Below are 20,428 nucleotides of genomic sequence, written 5' to 3' on the forward strand. Positions count from 1 at the left end.
GCTCTATCAGAAAGCACTCTGTCCAGACCTGTCTTCCCTTTGCTCCACACACCACAAAGGGCTGAAGAGATCTCATTTTAGTTGCTACAAAGTGTTTTTTTGCTTCTGTTCCTGGGTAAGGTTATTTCAAAATGTACATTATGTGGCTCATGGAGGTTTCATCCATTTCTTTATTGCAAGGCTTTCCCCTTCAGACTTCTCACTGTTAAAGCCTTGGGTGTCACTGTGTCATACACAAATAGGACAGAAGCTGTGGTGAGGATTCTGGTAGTTAAGATGCTGTGTATGGCTTTTAGTTCTGACATGGTAGTTCACCCTCTTCACCAGAGTTCCTTATTGTGCCAAAAACAAGTGCAGAGCCAAGAGTGGGAAGGAAAAAGGTTTAGTTAAAAAAAATGGGACAAACTCTTTCTTTTGATGCCCCTCAGCAATTGTAACATCCTTTGTGCCATTTTAATGTCTTACTGGCTTAATACTTATTTGATCATTTGTAGAATCACTAAAAAGGCAAAAGAAAATCATTTAACAAACACATAACTATTTGGTCTTCCCATCTACATAAGGCAAGCCACAAAAGGCCACCTTTCCAAACCAAAATACACTGCAGGTAGTGTCACATTTTTTTGCTGTTTGCAATATTCTTTGACACAGCATCCAAAGAACATGTTGCCTGAAACATCAAAGTGATTATCTCTCTACTAACTTTTCAAAAGGTATTTGAGAATGCTGCTTCTTACTCATTCTTGCTGGGAATTTGCTTTTGCCATCATAATTTCATCCCATCTAACTGTGGGAAGAGGATCTATATGTTGGAGTGTTGTGATGTGTTCTCACTTCTTGTATGCTGCCATGTTTCTCTAACTTCCATTTACTTCAAGTTTGTGTTCTGTTCATTTTATTGCAAATATTTATTAATGAGCAAATAACAAATCATGGAAACTGTTGATGTGTTTGCTGTAAAGAAGGAAGTAGTTCAGAGGGCAAGGACAAGGAGCACTTCAGCACAAACACTGATGGTTGTGAGAAATGAGATGCGACCCTCAGCACTGTCCCCTGACAGGGAGAGGACTCTTTGCCTTTAGTTCTCAGGTGGCCTCTATTCCCCAGTGTAAGGCAGAAACTGATGGTGGGAGCCAGCAAGTCCCTGACAGCAGGAAACAATCCAGATGTGCTTTTGGTCCATAAATACCTTTCCATTTGATTTTACAAAAAAGTTAATTCGACCTTCAGTCTTGGCCCCAGATTTTTTAGAGTGCTTGCAACCCTATCTGCATTTGGCAGTCCTTGTCTGTTAATTCCTGAGTGCAAGTGCAATGTGTCCATGTAGATGTTTACTTGAGTGTGGGTCTTAAGTGATGGAACTGAGACTTCAGATTTTAAACATCCCTGAGAAAAGGTCTTCTGTGACCTGCCTTAGGTGATCCTGCTTTGGCAGGGGGGTTGGACTGGATGACCTCTAGAGGCCCCTTCCAACCCCTATCATTCTGTGATTCTATGAGAACTGTTAAAGGTACGTAGAGCAATGGACAACCTAAAGTCCTATTAAAGTTTCTCTAGTGGAAGGCTGATAATGGGAAGCCTTTCATGTGCATGAAACTGGTCGTAACCATGATCCCAAATCTGTCCTGAGAAACAGAAAATTTGACTTACACTAAGAAAGAAAGAAAATGACTTGATGTGCAGATCTGGCCAGCAGTTTTGACAGTGTTCTGCTGTCCTCTGTGAAAAACCCATCAACTTCTGCCCCTTTCTGTAGAAGTGATGATAAAACCTGGCTGCAATAGCTTGCCGCTGGGCCAGGGCTTACTGACTTGACTTCCTCTGATTGGCATTTTTGAAGCTCTCCTCTCTGGCCCTCTCAAAGGAGTCCGTGAAAGTTGGGGTAAGAAGCTAGGTCTGCATTTGGACTCTCTACAGAAGGACACATGAGTGTCTTTGCTTGTGCTGCATGGTTTTTCAGCAAGAGGCACTGCACTTTCCACCACAGAACACAGAAGCCTAGGGAGGCCTAACAAACTGATTTCTGTTCCTCAAGCATGAGTCAGGCAGTGTCACACAAGTTGCATGTTTCTAGGAGAGCAAGTGAAAACTGTCTGGCCTTTCTTTTCAGGAATGGGCAAAGAAGTGGGGAATCTGCTGTTGGAGAACTCGCAGCTACTGGAGACCAAGTAAGGAACCATTGCGTGCTCTGAACTGCCTGCCTACTTAAAAATGAGATGGCATCTTGAAGTAGGCCTTGGCCAGAACTCCTGCCTCAGAGAGGCTTACTCATTTATCTCAAATACTTGTTGTTCCTTCAGTTGTAGAAGAGGAATTGCTTTTCTGAGCAACTTCCCTCTTTCCTTTCTGCAGGCACTTGGGTGAAGTCTCTGGGCATGTGCTGGTTTTTATTTGCAAAGTTTGCTATTTGAAAAGAAAAGTTTGTTAGTAGAGAGAAGAGTTTTCAAAGATTTAATAGTTGATAAAAGAGAAACAGAAGCAAACAATATAAGGGACTTTTTTTTTTGAGAGGCTGGCAAACCAGACACTAAGGCTAAGCAGCCAGGAGGAGGAAGGCAAAGCACTTCCAGGGAAGAGGTGGAGAACTTACTATGATGAGAAGCTGCTGGTTTTGAAGATACTAAGATATTTTGGAGCTGCTTAGAAATGCTTATTTGTATCACCATCATTCAGTTATCTACAGTCACAGATTGTTACAGCAGTTCAGAAAGGCACATTTCAGGTCTTCATTCTCTTAAAAATAGATCTGAACCTTATGCAGGTTTTAGGTTACCCTACACCTGCTTTTTGCAGTGTTCTGCCATCTTCTTAGAGAGATTTTGGCTCATCAGTCAGGATATGGGACTGGGCAAATCTCAACTGATTATGGTGACTTCTGTGTTCTTCTGCAACTCCTTCTTGCCAAAATCTACTTTTCTATTGAGTTACAGCTGGACTGAATTGTTAAATACACTCATTTCAACTCTCCTTGTAGTGCCTCTGGCTTTAGTTTCAGGTCTCTCTTACGGGCAGCTGCTGGGTTTGGGCATTTTTGCTTATTGTCCCTTTCACACCTTTAAGAAATGCTTTGAACGTTGTGAAGAATGATTTGATTGCCAAGGTGGACCAGCTGTCTGGAGAACAAGAAGTGCTGAAGGGAGAGCTCGAAGCAACAAAGCAGGCCAAAGCCAAAATGGAAACCAGAGTCAAGGAGCTGGAGGAGGAGCTGAAAAGGTGAGTGACTCAAATGCTGCCCCAGAAAACTGGAAAGACATGAGCAATAATCTCACCTCCTCTGTTAGTTTTACTTTGTTTACCTCAGGAAGTTAGCATTGAAATTCAAAAGTATCTTACTGAGCACTGAAAGGCTTGATGGTAGGTGACTGAGATACTTTTAGTGTTACTTTTTTTTATTAAATTGAAATGGTTTATTGACCCCTAGAAAGCCCTCCTGAGGCTTAGGATTTTGCAGCAACAACTTCAAATCCAGGCTCCCTGGCATGAAGCATTCAGAGTTTCAATTAGAAATTAAAAAAATATAAAAAAAGTTCTGAAAAGGGAATTTCAGACCAAATAGTTTTGTAAGAAACTGTCAAGAGCTCAATTCTTGCAGCAGGCATGACAGCTTTTAGAGAGATGAATGTCCATTCGTTTGTTGAAAGAGCTAATACGGGTTCCTGCAACCAATATTTAAATGCCAAAATTGTTAATTGTTTGCTTGTTCTCATTAACAGTAATAAGAAGAGGCAGAAGAGATTTTTCAGGTCCTATGTAGGTAGCATTTGGAGAAATCCCACTTCTTACTTTCCATTCAAATTAGAGAAGCCAAAGCCTAAATGCCTAGCAAAGCCTGTGGCAATTTCACATCCATCGAATTAGAGATGCCCCATGGGGCAGAACGCAGCAGAATTACACAGTGACAATCTGCATTGCACTGGGGTATCACTGTCTCAGTTCAGAGGACACTGGAAAGTTGCCTCTGTAATCTGAATCACCAAGAGTAACACAGATATCTGAAATTAAAATAGTCTCACAAGCATTGGAAGTAGATCTGATTTTTTTTTTAATGCCTTTTTAAGCCTCTCACTATGTATATAGCCTGTTACGCAGTAGGGACAGGGACTTCTGGCTGGCATCTGTGCCATTTTAGGAGATGGAGACAGCATTTCTTTTTCTGCAGTGTCCTTACTGTTAACAAAAGTGCTGGTAATTCAAATGGACTGCACAGCTGCACCTTGACATAGAGTTTAGAGAAATTAAAAGCGCTCTGAAGTACTTCATTAACATGAATTTGGTGTTCTCTTTGTCACATTAGAGGCTTTTTACGCTGCACTGAAAACAGAAGCAGCCCAGAAGAACTTATGCCAACATTTTCACTGCTAACAATGGTTCAGATTTCTATTGATAAGATCTCATCAAACGTTTGACCATAGATTATGGCTCTGAATAGAAATTGGCTGGACTGTTCCAGCATTCTAGTGCTTGCTTACATAAGTGTGCCAAAGACATAGGGTGATGTTGGTGAAGCTGTTCAGTGATAAGATGTGTGGCAGGAGGAAGAATAACAGAGAAGCACCTCGTGATTTGTACTCTTAGCTCACAGCTGGGGAACATTTCCTTGTGATGCATGCAGACAGACCTTCCCCATAGATGGTTCTCCTCCCAGAACACCCCAGGGCCAGCCATGGTACCACTTGCTGGTTTGATGCCTTTCTTCCTGTTTCCTAGAGTGAAATCTGAAGCGATTGTTGCCCGGCGAGAACCCAAAGAGGAGGTGGAGGATGTAAGCAGCTATCTCTGTACAGAATTGGTATATTACATTACTAAAATGCCTGTGGGGAAAGGGGGTTTATGTACTTACTCTGTATTATCTCATATGCCTGAGTTCTGACACACTGACTGATCTGCCTTCGTTAGCAATGGGGGCAGAGCTGCTGAGCTGAGAGTTGTTGCTGCTGAGCATTGCTAGTGGACAGATGCTGTGGAGTTACCTCTTTGTAGGACTCTCAAATCATGGTTGGGCAAAGATGATCAGCTGACACAGTGGCCACACCATGCACCATGTGATTTCTGCAGAAACCTTCCTGCTTGATCTGGCCCTCCCCAATTTCAATGTGCTGTCTAGTGTGCATTGTGGTTTCTCTCAGCGTCTTATGGCCATCAAGGCTTCCTCTGGAGAGCTTGTCTCCCTGTTGGCCATGAAGCTCTAAGCTGTGAGGACATTGTTCAGTGAAATCCAGGTTACACAGATAGCTCTGCAACAGTGACTGCCTTCTTTTCTTTCTATAATCTCAGTCTTGTGGCTTTGTCTCATTTCTTTTACATAAGCCAGTACTGTCTGTTACAGGCTACAAGCAGGGGGAGGCTAATGGACTGTTCTGTGACAGCTCTTCAGACTGGCTGAGCTGGAAACTTTTCAACAAAGACCAAAAGAAAAAAAAGGCAAACTAAAGCAGTAACAAAGATTTTCCTTATAGATGCCTCTCTGCTAGCATAGGGAATTAGCTATACAGCTTTTCAATATGTGCTTCCTTTGTCAAAAGTATTGGAGCAGGCTCAGCTTAGCCTTGTCTTCCTGTCTTAACCAAGGTGAACTTACACTGCTGAGAATTTAGGTAGATTGTAAAATTTTCAAGTTGTGGTTGTGAAGTGCTGAAGAGGAGTGGATTTCTCTTAAGCTGAACTGACAGGAGATCTGAGTGGTTTAATTTTTTTTTTTAAACGTGTATAAAATTCCTTTTTGTTTATACATGTCTTGGTTCTGACTGGTCGTACAGGTTTACTCTCAGTCCAGAGAGGCTGGAGAGAGACTTGGTTCATTTGCTCTATTCCAGCTCTCAGCAGTTCTCATCAGCCAGGCTGAGTTTGGGAGTTGACACAGTCCAGGCAGTGCTACTTCCTAGTAATGAGTTCCCCAAACCCTTGTGATTTCTTTTTGGACAGATGCTTTCCCCAACTTAGCCAGGTTCTTCACATGTTCCACTCCTCAAAAGAGACAAACAGAATCTCGTTTCTGTTCCCTCCTAAACCCAAAGCTGCATGTGCCCTCATTGGAAGGCCAGGTTGTGTCACCAAAGAGAAAAAGGCTCTTCTTTTGTTGCTTGTACTCTGACCTTTATCAGTGCATACTAACAGAACACCTCCTTCCTAGTCCTCTTGAGGGGACAGATGGCATCGCATGGTGCTCCCTGCTGTTTGTGACTGGATTTGCTAATGGACTAAAATTTTGGGTTCCAAATTTCTGCATCAGTGAACCACTGTCAATTCTCATAATTCCTTGCAGACTACCAAGGCACTTTGCTGGCAATAGTCCTTCTGTGAGGTTTTCAGTTTGGTGGTGGTTCTAATTCTAATTTCCATGAGTTTGCAGAACACCCCAGATGTCTGTGGGCAATAGTTTGGGGCTCATTTAGCACCTCTCATTGGGAAATCAGAGGATAATCAAACAGAACAAAAGGAGAACTCACAAATATGTCTTTCTGTGTCCTTACTTGCCCTGTACTAACATCAATCCCCTTCCATCTTTTGTGGGCTGAAGCAGTGCTCCTCCCCCCTGCAGGACAACATTCCCATTGCTCAGCGCCGCCGCTTCACCCGTGTGGAAATGGCTCGGGTTCTGATGGAGCGCAACCAGTACAAAGAGAGGTTGATGGAGCTCCAGGAGGCTGTCAGGTGGACAGAGATGATCAGGTGAGACTGGATGTTGCTGAAGATACCTTTTTAGGGTAGAACGTGATGTCTGATCTTGTGATTAATGCAACCCCCACCAAGATATGGGTTGAGAAGTGATGAAAGTTTCCCCAACTGTAGATGCTTCTCTCCTAATACCAAATCCCCTCTCTCTTATTCCTGAATCTGGGCTACAAATCACAAATCACCATCATTATATGGAAACACTGGGCAGTTGTTTGGCTTACTGTTGATTCTAATTAGTGAGTTCTAAAATGGCTTGAAGTGAGTGTAATGCTGGAGTCTATAGCTACGAGACTGGTACTGTGGCAATGGCAGCGTTGCAGGGAGTTGATAAAGCTTCGCATTGAACACATTTTGGACTTCATGTCAGCACTGCAACACAAAGTGGTTGGGTGCATTTCCATCAGAGACCAGTGCATGTCACTTCCTCTGTTGTGTTTTGAAACATACTAGAATGAATTTTGACATGGCTTCCTTGATGGAAATGGCCTGCTGGTGGGCAGAAACCTGGGTAAGAGATGCTGAGATTGACTTGCTTTGCTATGTTTGCCTGTAGAGCTTCCCGTGAGCACCCATCTGTCCAGGAGAAGAAGAAATCCACCATCTGGCAGTTGTAAGTTCTTTGGTGGTTTGTGTAAGATTAAGAGAAGGGGAAGTGTTGCTCTTTCTACTTTAGTCAGCAACTTAATAGACTCTACATTAGTGAAGTGTCGACTAAAAGTGTTGCTGGCTGAACCCTTTTGCCTTTAAGGGCTTCCTTTGTCCTTAATGAAAACCAGTTCTGAACATCCACATTGGTTTTGTTTCACAAGCTATAAAAGATTGGGAGTGTCCTGGGATGGAAGCACACATATGCTCACAATCGGTTTTCATAAAGATTTGTTTTCAGAAGGTATATTTTTCTGTAAGCTAAGAACACTTTGTCAATCAAACTGAAGACTTGGCACTGTGTTTGAAGTAGGGCAGTTTTCATACAGGGCTTAGAGCCCCTGATTGCATACTTTTCTTGCTTCCCCTCTTCGGTCTGTATGGTGTGTTGTTTCCCCAGGCACCTTTTCTGTTATTTATTGGCCTTTGTCTGTCTTTAGCTTCAGCCGCCTGTTCAGCTCCTCCTCAAGTCCCCCACCAGCAAAGAGGACCTACCCATCTGTGAACATCCACTACAAGTCTCCCACAACAGCAGGGTTCAGCCAGCGGCGCAGTCACACCATGTGCCAGATCTCCGCCGGCAGCCGCACCCTGGAGTTCTTCCCTGAAGAGTGAGTCGCGTGCTGTGTGCCAAGCCAGCTCCCCAGCAGCTCTTCCAAGGAGCAGCTTTCCTTAAAATAAGCTGTTTCCTACTTTTAAAAAAGTCAGTGGGGTGTTAATATGTGTCCACCTCTTGTGGTTTAACTCCCTGATCTTTTATTCATCAGTTACCACATGGACGGGGTCATAGAATCATAGAATGGTCCAGAAGGGACCTCCAAAGGTCATCCAGTCTAACCTCCCTGCAGTCAGCAGGGACATCCCCAACTAGATCAGGCTGCCCAGGGCCTCGTCGAGCCTTACCTTGAATATCTCCAGGGGCCTCAACCTCTTCCCTGGGCAACCTGTTCCAGTGTTCCACCACCCTCATAGTAAAGAACTTCTTCCTGATATCCAATTCAAATCTGCCCTTCTCTGGTTTGAAGCCATTGCTCTTCGTCCTGTTTCTGCAAGCCTTTGTAAACAGTCTCTCTCCATCCTTCCTGTAGGCCCTCTTCAGGTACTGGAAAGCTGCTGTTAGGTTTTCCCAGAGCCTCCTCTTCTCCAGGCTGAACAACCCCAGCTCCCTCAGCCTGTCAGCTCAGCTGTCTGCTCCCTAACACATCATTCTGTGGCTTTCTAGCCTCATGCGGGTTGAGAGAATAAAGTAGACCTTTGTGGGAAAGTGTGCTGGCAGCATTGGGACAAAGGAATGGAAAGCCTTGCCCAACCCTGCTGATGGGGAGTTTAGGTGAAGGCAGAAGTTCTCTCAACAGCATATTTAGGTTACGACTGTGCTGAAGAACCCTCTAAGCATTGCTGCTGCACAGGCTCTGACATGAAGGGAGACTTGACTTCAAAACGCATTCTACTGTTAGGAGATTGTGCAGTTTGATCCGTGGTGTGTTCCTTGGAAGGATTTCATAGAATGTGATGGTGAAGTATCATAACTTGGGCAGTAAAAAGGGTTTGTTGGAAATATGCTAGATCAGGAGAGAAGAGATTGCCTTTAGAAGGGTAAATTCATGTTTTATCAATATCCACTGTCTTTATCCTTTTTATCTGATGACAGCATCACAGTCAGTGTGTGGTGTCCTGAGTGCTTTCCAGTGGTGCATTAAATGATGTGACTAACCTCTGTCAGAAGCTGTTTGTTCTCTCAGCCTCTCCCCAGGGGGAGGATGAGGAGGAAGCATGTGGAGGGAAGTGCTTTGTTTTAGCAGAAGGTTGGTTTTAAATGTATATATCATCGTGTGTGTGTGTGTAGGGGTTTTTGTTTTGGATTGAATTTTTTTTGCTTATGTTGTTTGTACCTTGGAAGGATACTTAAAAAAACCATTGAGAGCTGGAACCAATATTCCCAACGGCCTTCATTTATATTAAAACAGAACTTAAGAGCTCACAGATCAATTTTTCTTTTAACCTTTACCAGTGCAAAGCTGGAGTTGTTCTGATGAAGCCAGCAGTTTCAACAGCAGTTAGTGCATGTTTATTTTGTCACCAGAGAAAGCTTTAAAATGAACAGAAGAATAAAGGGCTGACAATAATGAAGAGGGACAGAACTCAAAATGCCTTCCTGATGGAGACATTAGATCAGTAAATTGTAAGAACTAAGCAAAAATTGGTGAGATCCTAGGTTCACAGATCTTTGAGAAAGTGAAAGTTGATTCCCTGTTTCTGAAGGACTTTTGGAGCATTGAAGCGGAGATGCCAATGATTTGGCCTACCACATAGCTCAGGTAATAATAGGGAGTTAGATTAGGGATGTCTGTGTCTGCTTCTTAACAGAGTTTTGATCTCTTAGATCTCCTGCATCCGTTTTCAAAGATGGATTTGGTCTGCTTTGTGTTTCCTCCTTCTGTGGTGGTAGTAGTCCCTTAAGCTTCAGCTTGTGTTTTTCACCATGGCTGGAGAGGTCACGCTGGTGCTTCTCTCCCCAGTGACTGTACCTCCTCGGCACGTCGCGAGCAGAAGCGGGAGCAGTACCGCCAGGTCCGAGAGCACGTGCGGAACGACGATGGGCGGTTGCAGGCCTGTGGCTGGAGCCTCCCTGCCAAGTACAAGCAGGTAGGGACCACTCTCCAGGCCAGCTAAGGGGACATCATCCCTCACAGTAAAAATCAGTGAAGACTTAATTCTCCCACTGGTAACCTTAGCCTTAATGCTTAAATATTTCATTTAGAGGTATCATGTGCGTGTTTCGTTTGTGTGACAGTTGTAGGCACAGGTCAGACTGATGTTTTGTGTCTCCACCAAAGCCAGAGAAGGAGGCATTTCATTTGTACTCTGAGAACTTTACCAATCATTTAGTGTAAAAACCAAATCGAGAGCAGTTGCTCCCACTTCTCCCCAGCAGTAACACAAACCCAAACGTCATCAGCCTCAATTGTTAGCCTGGGCCTCAAGTGAATGGTCAAAGACTTCTTGAAAGGAAGGAGTAATGCAGTGTGGCTTGAATGTGAATGAGTTTCATGCCATGATGGAAAGGAACAGCAGTGTTCTGATTTCTTTGCAGAGAACTTCTGTTAACAACTCTTTCTCCCTCAGGAGTGCAGTGTATATAGCCTCTGTTGACCATAGCTGGGTCACAATATCATGGTGAGAGATGCAGGCTGTCAGGCAGGCTGCTCCCATCCCTGTAGGGAGTCTGTTTCATACAATATGTGAGATGAATCCTCAGCAGCACCTGTCTCTGAGGCTTGTAAGCTTTGTTCTGCCATTTTGACTACATCTCTCTTTCCATAGCCTGGTGTGTACAGCTTTGTACTGTCTTTTTTGTCTTCTTTTCCCCTACAGCTGAGTCCCAATGGTGGTCAGGAAGACACTCGCATGAAAAACGTTCCCGTGCCTGTGTATTGTCGCCCACTAGTAGAAAAGGACCCAACCATGAAGGTATGTTCTCTGCATAGCATTCCAGTCCAGAAGGGCAGCATGGGATAAGCAAAGAATTTTGGTTGTTAAATGTGCAAGTTTGACAACAATCTATATCTTTTTTTACACGATGTATTCCAAATTCTACCTTCCACCTCCTTTTTTTCAGTAGTGGTTTCTAGTGTCCATAGGGAGACATACCTGTCTCTGTGTGGACATCATTCCCAGCTGATTCTGCTTGCCAGCTCCCATGCTTCCATCTCATTCTTTTTTGAGACAACTCTTACATAATAGCAGCAACGTTGTATGTGTAGAAGGCTTTTGCTAAGACTCCTTAGAGTATCATACAAAACACTACAAAAATTCATTAGAAGTTAAAATGCACTTTGCTCTTTTTAATATTCCACTGGTAACAGGATTGGTTAATATTCCCCTGGTTCCAGACCAAAATCATCTGGAGCAGATGTTTGTGAAGCTGTGGCTGTCAATACTAGAATATTTTGAATAAGAATTACAGTTGAGAGCAGATTAATAGCTGGTCATCTCTCTGCAAGTAGCACATTTATCTGATACAGCTAGTTGGTTTGAAATAATTTGTCATTAACTTCAATCAGAGTTGATTTTTAGAAGTCATTGTGATGTTTTAAGTTGTAAGAAATTTCTTACACTGTTGTTTCTAGATGATTGGTGGAATCTTTAGATAATGCTCCGTTCAGCGTCTTTCCTTTATGATTATGGATAAATCCAGTATTTATTTTTGTAATCCTGTTCCCATCATTGTCCTAAAAACTGTATGGAAATAACTCATAGGAGGTTAGCTAAATCTGACTTCAGAAAATTGCAGGTGCTTCTTTCTTTCTATATTTACATAGGGAGCTAAACCAACAGAATTTTACTTTTTATTTATTTTAATTTTTTTTTTTTACTTCATTTGTTGCTGTCTTAGTCCTTTAAATAGCTCTCTAAGATTATACAAATACACTGATGTGGTTTGTTGGGTTGGGTTTTTTTAGGGGGGTGGGGGTGGAGCAAAGGAATCTGTGAGAAAGCAGAAGAGTGGGGTGGGAGAAGGGACTGAGAAAGAGGAGTGCTCTGAATGCCCATCCTCAGCAGCCCCAGTGAGTTTCACCTGGGCAGTTGTGCTTATTGTATCCCCAGCTGCTAACATCTGCTCTGCTTGCTTTGCTACAAAGATTTAAAAGCTCCAGAGTCAGAAAAGCTGCGGACATTTCAGAAGCCTGATTTATTATCTCTTAAGTGTTTTAAGTCATATTTGTTAAAACCCAGTGATTTTCACTAGGTTACAGAGGACCTTTACCTTACCTTCATCAAATCTGACTACATCTTATAACAGAAATTGCTAAGATCTGTTCTTTCCAACTGGGTATTTGAGGCCTTTGACATGTGCCTGCAGTTCTCTGCAAAGGGGCCTGAATTCAAAGAGACCTTAGAGCCTTCAGAATTCTTTGTTCAGGATTCCTATTTCTGTTACTTAGCTGTGGTGTGCAGCTGGAGTTAATCTTACGGGATGGAGACCTGTGGAGCAGGAGTCTGGGAATGGGCAGAAACTGGATCCTGGGCGTGATCCTCTCACTTGTGATAGGGAAGTGGAAGGCGAGAACAACAAAAGCAACCACACATCTCCTGAAAAGAAAAAGGTCAGAAAACAAAATGGATTTCTTTTTCTCTCTGATGTTTTTTCTCATTCCATCCTTAATGTGCCCCCTCTCTCAGTACCTTTGTACTGCACTGCTAGCTGCTAACTCTGCACTACCCTGTATCTCTAAGGCATTGTCCGGCGGGGTGGGGTTGTGGTGTTCCAGCTTTTCAGTCACCTTCTGTGTCATTTGGGATAACTTTGGATGAAACTTTGTCTTCTACTTTTGAAACACTGGGAATTTTGAATAATAACAAGTAAACAAACGCTTGCTGAGATTTTGAGGAAGATGATGCAGTCCTCATCACTGGAAGTAAATTCAGGCAAAGTTTGGTAAAAAGAACATAAACGTAGCAGAGTCCTTGAGCCCATTTGGTTCAGAAACTGAAGTTCTTGAAATTTATTCCAGCTCTATTTTTTAACAGTCTTAAGAGTTTGGCTTTTATTTATTTTTTTTCCCAAAAAAAACCCCAAGCTGTAATTTGTGGATAATAATAGAATGTTGTACCCTTTCCAGTTTGTGTTTTGTTTTGTTTTGTTTTTTTTTTTCCCACAAGTGTCTTACACTGCTGCTCTATGTTTGACTGAGTACACCTTGCTTAAGGTGGTGGGTTGAGTGGATCCCAGCTCCATGGCACTCTGTCTAAAGTAAATGTTCGGTGATAGCCTAGCCAGACATGTCAGAAGAAGAATTAGTGGCCAAACTCCTCTTGCCCTAGGGAGTCAGACAGGATTTTTGGCCAGCATTCCAGATACTAGAGCAGAAACCTAGACAATGGTTGCATAGCTCATATTGTTTATTTGCATTGACTAGAAAGAGACTTGGCCCTTTGAAGCCAGCATTATGGTCTTTGCATGTGAAAATGTTGTTGAGCACCGGTATGCTCAGTCTGATCTGAGAGCCTTGATTGTGCCCATATGTTTGCTCTCCTGAAGGCAAAGGAGCTCCATGAAATGGATGCCACATCCAGTCGTGTCTGGATCCTCACCAGTACGCTGTCAACAAGTAAAGTTGTAATTATAGATGCCAATCAGCCTGGCACAGTGGTGGACCAGTTCACTGTATGCAATGCTCATGTGCTTTGCATCTCCAGCATCCCTGGTAAGTGGGGCCCAAGGCACTGGCTGAGATCTGCACAGGATCACTTGCTTCATGAGAAGTGACAAATGTAGCATTCTCAGTTCAGAACTAACCCTTGGAACTCAGCTGCATTCTGTAACTATCCCTCAAAACCATAACTCAGATCTTGCCTTCTTGTAGGACCTTTGTGTGGAGATCCCTCAAGTGTTGAACATTTAGTAAGTGGTCCCTTTGGCACATACAGGATGGTTCTTGGGAGCAAGAGTGAGGCTTGCCCAGGTTTGGAGGGCTGTGTAGCTGGCCTAGATGTTGATGCTAGGGATGAGGGGATCAGCCATGATGTTGACTGATGCTGTGGTGTCTCCCTAGGGCAGTGAACCCTGAAGGTCAGCATCTTCTATCCATGTGATTGCCTTGGGAGTACTGCTGTGTTTAAATCAGCAGTGACAGCTAGATTTATGGGAGAATCTGTTCTTTGCCCTTCAGCGGCCAGTGAGAGTGATTATCCTCCAGGAGAGATCTTTCTGGAGGGAGATGTAAATCCTGAAGAGTCGTCTGGAACAGATGGTGTCTTGGCAGGGATCACTCTGGTGGGCTGTGCGACCCGCTGCAACGTACCACGAAGCAACTGTTCCTCACGTGGTGACACCCCTGTGCTGGACAAGGGACAGAGTGAGTTTTGGAACATAAAACTTCATGGCAGTCCAGTTCTAGCTAGTCTCATACGAGCTTACAGTCATAGAGCTGCATCTTCCTGTCCTGGAGGCAACTACTTCAGAGGCCTCAAGAAGTTTCTTAATGCAGTACAGGAAGACCAAAGACTCTTTTGGTACATTTCTCTTTAGAGCCCTCCTTTTCTTTCTGAGAGATCCACACCCTGCAGCCTGATTGTGGGAGCAATATAACAATATTTTGGACAGGTGATTCTCATGGTCTTTCTTCTCTGAACTATGTCTTCTTAGGAAGTCAGTTAAGCCCATATGAAAACTATAATGTTCCTCTTGCTGATTCCATACTGCAGTGGGCAGCCATAGAGAACTTCTGATGTTTTGCTGGTCACAGATCTTATCTCACTTTAAGACAGCCTCTTCCCCATCCAAGCAGAACACGAGATGAGCTGCCATCTGTGGTGGAGGCTCAGGACTTGATCAAGTTTGGCAAGGAAGGATAAACTAAAAGCTCGACAGCCTGATTTGCACTTGCCAGCTCATTCCCCAGCATGTCTCACACTGTTCTTTATCTTTTAGGTGAGATGGCTGCTGTCTGCAATGGGAAGATCAACCAGTCCCAGTCTACTGAGGAGGCCACAGAAGCTACGGAGGTACCGGAGAACGGTTCAAATGAGGCAGAGCCTGCTGATGCCCGGCCTGGGCCCCTCACGGAGCACGTGTTCACAGACCCAGTCCCTGCACAGCCACCCCTCAGGCAGAATGGGTAGGCAGTCTGGAGCCAAAGTGCCAGCTCACATCTTTATCAGCTTTTTGATAGGAGAATCAGCCTGATCTTCTGACAGTGCCAAATTTATTCCAGTTTTGTGCCCAGATTACAGATGGGATGATAGGGAGAGAAGGAAAGAAATGAAAAGAACCATGGTTCAGCCTGTAGCAGACAGTGTCAGCTCCTGAAGTGCAAACAATTGATCTCTCAGTGTGAATATAGACCTGCCCAGATCTTCTGCAGTGCATGTATAATTAATGTTCCTACTGAAGGAGCATATTGATTTGTGTGTAAAAAAAGGTGATTGATTTGTTCTAGTAGTGCTGTAAAATTAATGAAGAAAGCACATTCATCACCCCAAAATTCTTAAGACAGATGAGTCTGATGTGATGGCCTGAAGAGGAGGCTGGAGGTCTTGGATAAAAATTGTTCCTAAATGACCAAGTTGTTCTCGAGTTGTTTCTGTTGAAGTTGGAAATTACCAGAGAAAACATTTTTTCCATAACAGTACTGCTAAATGTCAAGTTAAGTTCTGGAGATTTGGAGTATTTATATTGGTAGGGGAAAAAAGGAGTTTTTGCAAATTGCAGATTTGGGAGTCGAGCAATTAAAAAAATATTGGAGAAAAGGAAGCAGCTTTGTCTACAGGGGCCCTTAACAGCTTGTGAGTGCCAGGCTGGGGGCATTTCTGTGTGCTGATGCCTCTGAAGCCTCATAGTAGTGTTCTTCTGCATGTTCAGGGAGAATGGGCAGCTGAAGACTGAGTCAAGCACAACACTGCCAGATCAGGAGTCTAGTGGGGATGCTGCTGGGACTTGCACCAGTGCTGCCCCCACCATGTGGCTGGGAGCACAGAACGGATGGTAGGTTCCCTTTGGGCTGGCAGATCTCTCCATCACCTCCAATCTTTGGGCTCAACTTTTCATGCCTGCACATCTTTTAATTCACTTCTTGTGAAAATCATTTCTCACTGATGTTTTGAGCCCTCAGCTCATCATTGGGGATTGAACCTCACTTTTTTACCTAACCCTCCACCTTTCCTACCAGAAGAAAAGACTCGAGCCTAATCAGGCTCAAGGTGTGGGGCCTTGCTGCTAACCCTCCCAATGTGTCCTTTCTCCCAGGCTTTACGTGCACTCAGCTGTATCCAACTGGAAGAAGTGTCTGCACTCCATCAAGCTCAAGGACTCTGTGCTGAGCCTTGTGTAAGTGTGTGTGCCAAGGGATGCCAAGGCAAGAGGCTTCAGTGCCTAAGTGGTGTTGTAGAGGGGGCTAGCAGCTCTTTGTCAGTCACCTTTTTTCTTTGCTCTTCTAAGTGAGGAAAATTTCCCAAGGTTTTTGTTATTGGAATGCCTCATAGTGAGATATTTTCCTGCTCAGCTGCAGACTTAACCCAGTTCAGTGTGAAGGTATTAAATGAGATTAGCAGCACCAAGAGGAAAAAGCAAAATTTCACTGGGGTGTGAATTAGGTGGAATTTGTTGAAACTGATGGAGCCTGTAGTGTGAATGAGAAGTTATCTCAACAAGAAACTTATGGATGGTCTTACTACCATGAAGGTAAGAGGTATGGCCCTTGGACCTTGCAGGATATTCCTGCAGATGCTAATCTGAATGGCTGTTGTGGAGAGAACATAAAGATGGTATGTGTGTATGTCAGAAAGGATTTTTTTTTTTCTTTTGTCCCTTACTTCTGCAGAGTTTAGTGAATATTTACTTCTCTGATTTCAGGCATGTGAAAGGGAGGGTCCTTGTTGCTCTGGCAGATGGAACACTAGCCATATTTCACCGTGGAGAAGGTGAGTCTCAATGTAAGAAGAGAAATCGAAACTTGGCCAAAAGTGTAGCAATGGATTAAACGCTATTGAGTGGAGAAGGAAAGGTGCTGGCTTGCCAGAGTGCAAACATGTGGGTAAAATGCATGGCTATTCCTTTTCCTAAACCATCTAGGGCATACTTTAACACTGTTTCCTGAGCTTTTCTAAACAGAACTGTATGTGAATGTTCTGTGTGGCACGTGGAGCAAACACAGCATGCTCAGGAGTACATTTGCTGTGTGGCTGTTTGAGGCATGCTTGGGAAGTTTAAATTGTCAGGTGTTTCTTAAGTATGAGGCTGTGCCCAAATAGAGTTGCAGATTCATGGGAATTCACAGCCACACAAAATGAGCAGCTGCCTATTGGCTAAGCCTCTGTAGCTGGATAGACCTGGAAAGGTAGATGATTCTGTTGTGCATTGACATGTCAAGAAGGAGATGCATCACTCCAGGCTTTTTTTTCACCTTAGATGGTCAGTGGGATCTCAGTAATTACCACCTAATGGACCTTGGTCACACTCACCATTCCATCCGCTGCATGGCCGTTGTGTATGATAGAGTCTGGTGTGGCTACAAGAACAAAATCCATGTTATCCAACCTAAGACAATGCTGATTGAGGTAAGGCAACAAATGTCTGTGTCCAAGTATGTGCCTGTGTTGTGGTTATTCTTGCAGATGTTTCTGCTGAGGTGTATGGAAAGGCAGAACCTTAGTATTGCAGTTGATGACTGTAGGACCCAGACTGTCAATCTGGGTCATGTTATGACCCAGTCTGCCAGGGCTGTGTTTATTCCTTCCTTTCTTTGCAGAACTTAGATCTTTACATAAGTCTAAACTGAGCACTTTCTTTGCCTTTAATAGTGAGTCTGTGAGGCCACAGACTGTACAAATATGTGTGTGCTTTACAGCTATCATTCATAGATGGTGTAAGACTTCTCTCTCTGTAGACATTGTGGCACAAAGTAAAAGTACAGATAGCAAGCCCCAGTGATCCCACTTGCCTCAGGAAAAAAAGATAATTTAGAGCCTTTTGGTTGAAATTTAATCTATTTAATTTAGGCTATTTAGTCTTGAGAAGAGAAGACTGAGAGGGGGTCTGATCAATGTCTATAATATCTGAGGGGTGGATGTCAAGTGGAGGGGGCCAGGCTCTTTTCAGTGGTTCACAGTGATAAGACAAGGAACAATGGGTTCAAACTAGAACATAGAAGATTTCACCTACACATGGGGATGAACTTCTTTACAGTGAGGGTGACGGAGCACTGGAACAGGCTCCCCAGGGGCGTTGTGGACTCTCCTTCTCTGGAGACTTTCAAAACCCACCTGGATGCATTCCTGTGTGGATTACCCTAAGTAATCCTGCTCTGGCAGGGGAGTTGGACCTGATGATCTCTTGAGGTCCCTTCCAACCTCTGATACACTGTGAAATTCAGTACAGCGGTGTTGGTACGAACATATTTGACAGTGCTCGGATTAATTCTGACCAAATGGGGAATTGCTGAATCTGAAGTTCACATCAGTGAGCCAAGGGAGTTTGACCTTTGCAATTTATGATAGAGTTGTGTGGTAGAAACCAGACTTTCTACCAAGCATATTGAAAGCTTTTGACTTCTAAATGTTCCTGCTCCTGAAGTGGACTTAAAAACCATAACGTCTGCAGAGCTGCTGTACTGCTCAGCATTTCAAGCAGAGCATTTTCTGTACGCTGTAGTGAACAGCTGAGGCCAGCTGGCATTAACAGATTTCCTCCCAAGAGCTTTAAAGCCCAAACAAGTGGTCTCAGTTGAGGAAAATGGAGCACGTGTGTAGGTGATTGCAAACCCTTTGTGAACTTGCCCTGGTGCATCTGTTTGGTATTTCAGAAATCCTTTGATGCCCACCCTCGGCGGGAGAGTCAGGTGCGGCAACTGGCTTGGATTGGAGATGGAGTTTGGGTTTCTATCCGCCTGGACTCCACACTGAGGCTTTACCATGCCCACAGCCATCAACATCTGCAGGATGTCGACATTGAGCCTTACGTCAGCAAGATGCTAGGTGAGGCAGTAGGGACTGTCAGGAGATTACTGAGGTCAGAGAGAAAGCAAAATGCATGAGCAGACCTTGCCCAGAGGTGTAACTGACTCGGTTCTTCCACATGCTCGGCAGGCACCGGGAAGCTGGGCTTCTCCTTCGTGCGGATCACAGCCCTGCTCATCGCTGGCAACCGCCTCTGGGTGGGCACAGGCAACGGCGTCGTCATCTCCATTCCACTGACCGAGAGTAAGTGACTCCTATTGGAGATACTTCTGTGTCCCCTCCAGACAAGAAGAGTGCTTTTGCAGGGTACCTGTGCAACATGGCAGATGGCTCTGGAGGGTTCATGCTTTCCAGGCTCTGCACTTGAAACAACTTTGAGCCATAGCAGTGTTGGCAGAGAAGAACCTGAGCAGAAGCAACCCTGAACTTGGTTTAACTCTTCACTGCTAAGGAATTAAGTATTCTGCTGAAGTCATTTAACCTGTTTAAAATAAAGTAGGTATTTGTTACTATCCCTTTCAGTTCAGTTGAAGACATTTCTTTCTTTACCATCTGTAACATCCCTAGAAGCTTCCTTTTTGAGCATGGCCTTGACAGAGCAGACTGATGTGTATTGAGTCTGTAGCTGCCAGAAAACAGGAGAAACAAAGCTTTGGGAACTGCAGTAAATCTCCAAAAGGAGGCCATGGGATGAGAAGTCACCAGGCAGATCTCCCTGGAAATTTTGTTTTGGCATAGACACCTAAACACATTCATAGCAGCGTTTTGCAGAAGCTAACCTTAGGAAAGGCTTCACTTACTCAGATTACAACTCAGATTTATCAGTCAAGTAGAAATCAGGATCCTGTCCCAAACTCAACCTCGTGAGAAGAGTCAGCAGTAGTAGTTAATAGGTGCATCTGTGGAAGTTTAGTTGAAGTATTTTTTTAGTATTCCAGTTCTGTACCTGCCAGTCAGCATCTAATTCTGCAGGTCTGTTCCAGGTTATAGTGGGAGAGCAGGATTTGAGATTGAATGCACTTGCTTTCAGCAGAAAGCAACCAGATGAACACACTCTCACCACGGCTAGCAGGAAATCCGAGAAGCAAATGGTTGTTGTGTAAGAGGAGCAAACCTGTGGTAATCCTCCTGGAAGTGAGGGCTGAGATGGTCTCCACTTGCTGCTGAAGCACACTGCAATCTTGGTCTCATTGCTGAATCCCTGTTTTAAAGCTCTTTCTTTCTTGGGGCTGCTCTTCCAATTAAGCTTGCTCTCTGCTGTAAACCAGTTGTATTCTCTCAGTGTTTCTGTAAAAATGTGGTAAGCAGTAAGGTCTCACTCAGAATGTCAGTAATGGATCCTTGTGACTGCGGTCCCTCTCCCATCTCCAATACTACATTTGTTCTTGTAAGATAAGAGCGAAGTGAGCAAGGGCAGTGTTGGTATAAACTGATCTGAGCCTGTAGCTCCTGTTGCAGTTTCTCTAGGTTTTATACATTTTTGTTGCTTCCTACATTTTCTCCCAGTAATCACCTTTTTCTTCTCTCCCATCCTGCCTTTCTCTCCCTGTGCCCCTCTGTGTCCCCACTCCTTGCCCGTGCCTAGCTGTAGTCCTTCACCGAGGCCAACTCCTTGGGCTCCGGGGTAAGTCCACCACCTCCTTCCTTAAGC

General features: G+C 44.0%; 1 protein-coding gene across 1 annotated transcript in view; it reads left to right on the forward strand.

The window, feature by feature from the left end:
• MAPK8IP3 (mitogen-activated protein kinase 8 interacting protein 3) overlaps positions 1 to 20,428 on the forward strand; it is a 62,682-nt gene that overhangs the window by 35,366 nt on the left and 6,888 nt on the right. Inside the window, 19 exon segments of the mRNA XM_054391237.1 lie at positions 2,111 to 2,168; positions 3,061 to 3,213; positions 4,708 to 4,789; positions 6,539 to 6,669; positions 7,229 to 7,285; positions 7,761 to 7,931; positions 9,840 to 9,966; positions 10,696 to 10,791; positions 12,267 to 12,428; positions 13,364 to 13,529; positions 13,995 to 14,180; positions 14,756 to 14,949; positions 15,690 to 15,808; positions 16,070 to 16,150; positions 16,676 to 16,743; positions 17,231 to 17,379; positions 18,624 to 18,795; positions 18,907 to 19,020; positions 20,363 to 20,401. Of these exon segments, the coding sequence (XP_054247212.1) occupies positions 2,111 to 2,168; positions 3,061 to 3,213; positions 4,708 to 4,789; positions 6,539 to 6,669; positions 7,229 to 7,285; positions 7,761 to 7,931; positions 9,840 to 9,966; positions 10,696 to 10,791; positions 12,267 to 12,428; positions 13,364 to 13,529; positions 13,995 to 14,180; positions 14,756 to 14,949; positions 15,690 to 15,808; positions 16,070 to 16,150; positions 16,676 to 16,743; positions 17,231 to 17,379; positions 18,624 to 18,795; positions 18,907 to 19,020; positions 20,363 to 20,401 (2,325 nt within the window).

This window comes from Indicator indicator, chromosome 22 (genome assembly GCF_027791375.1).
Source record: "Indicator indicator isolate 239-I01 chromosome 22, UM_Iind_1.1, whole genome shotgun sequence".
NCBI classification, from domain to species: domain Eukaryota; kingdom Metazoa; phylum Chordata; class Aves; order Piciformes; family Indicatoridae; genus Indicator; species Indicator indicator.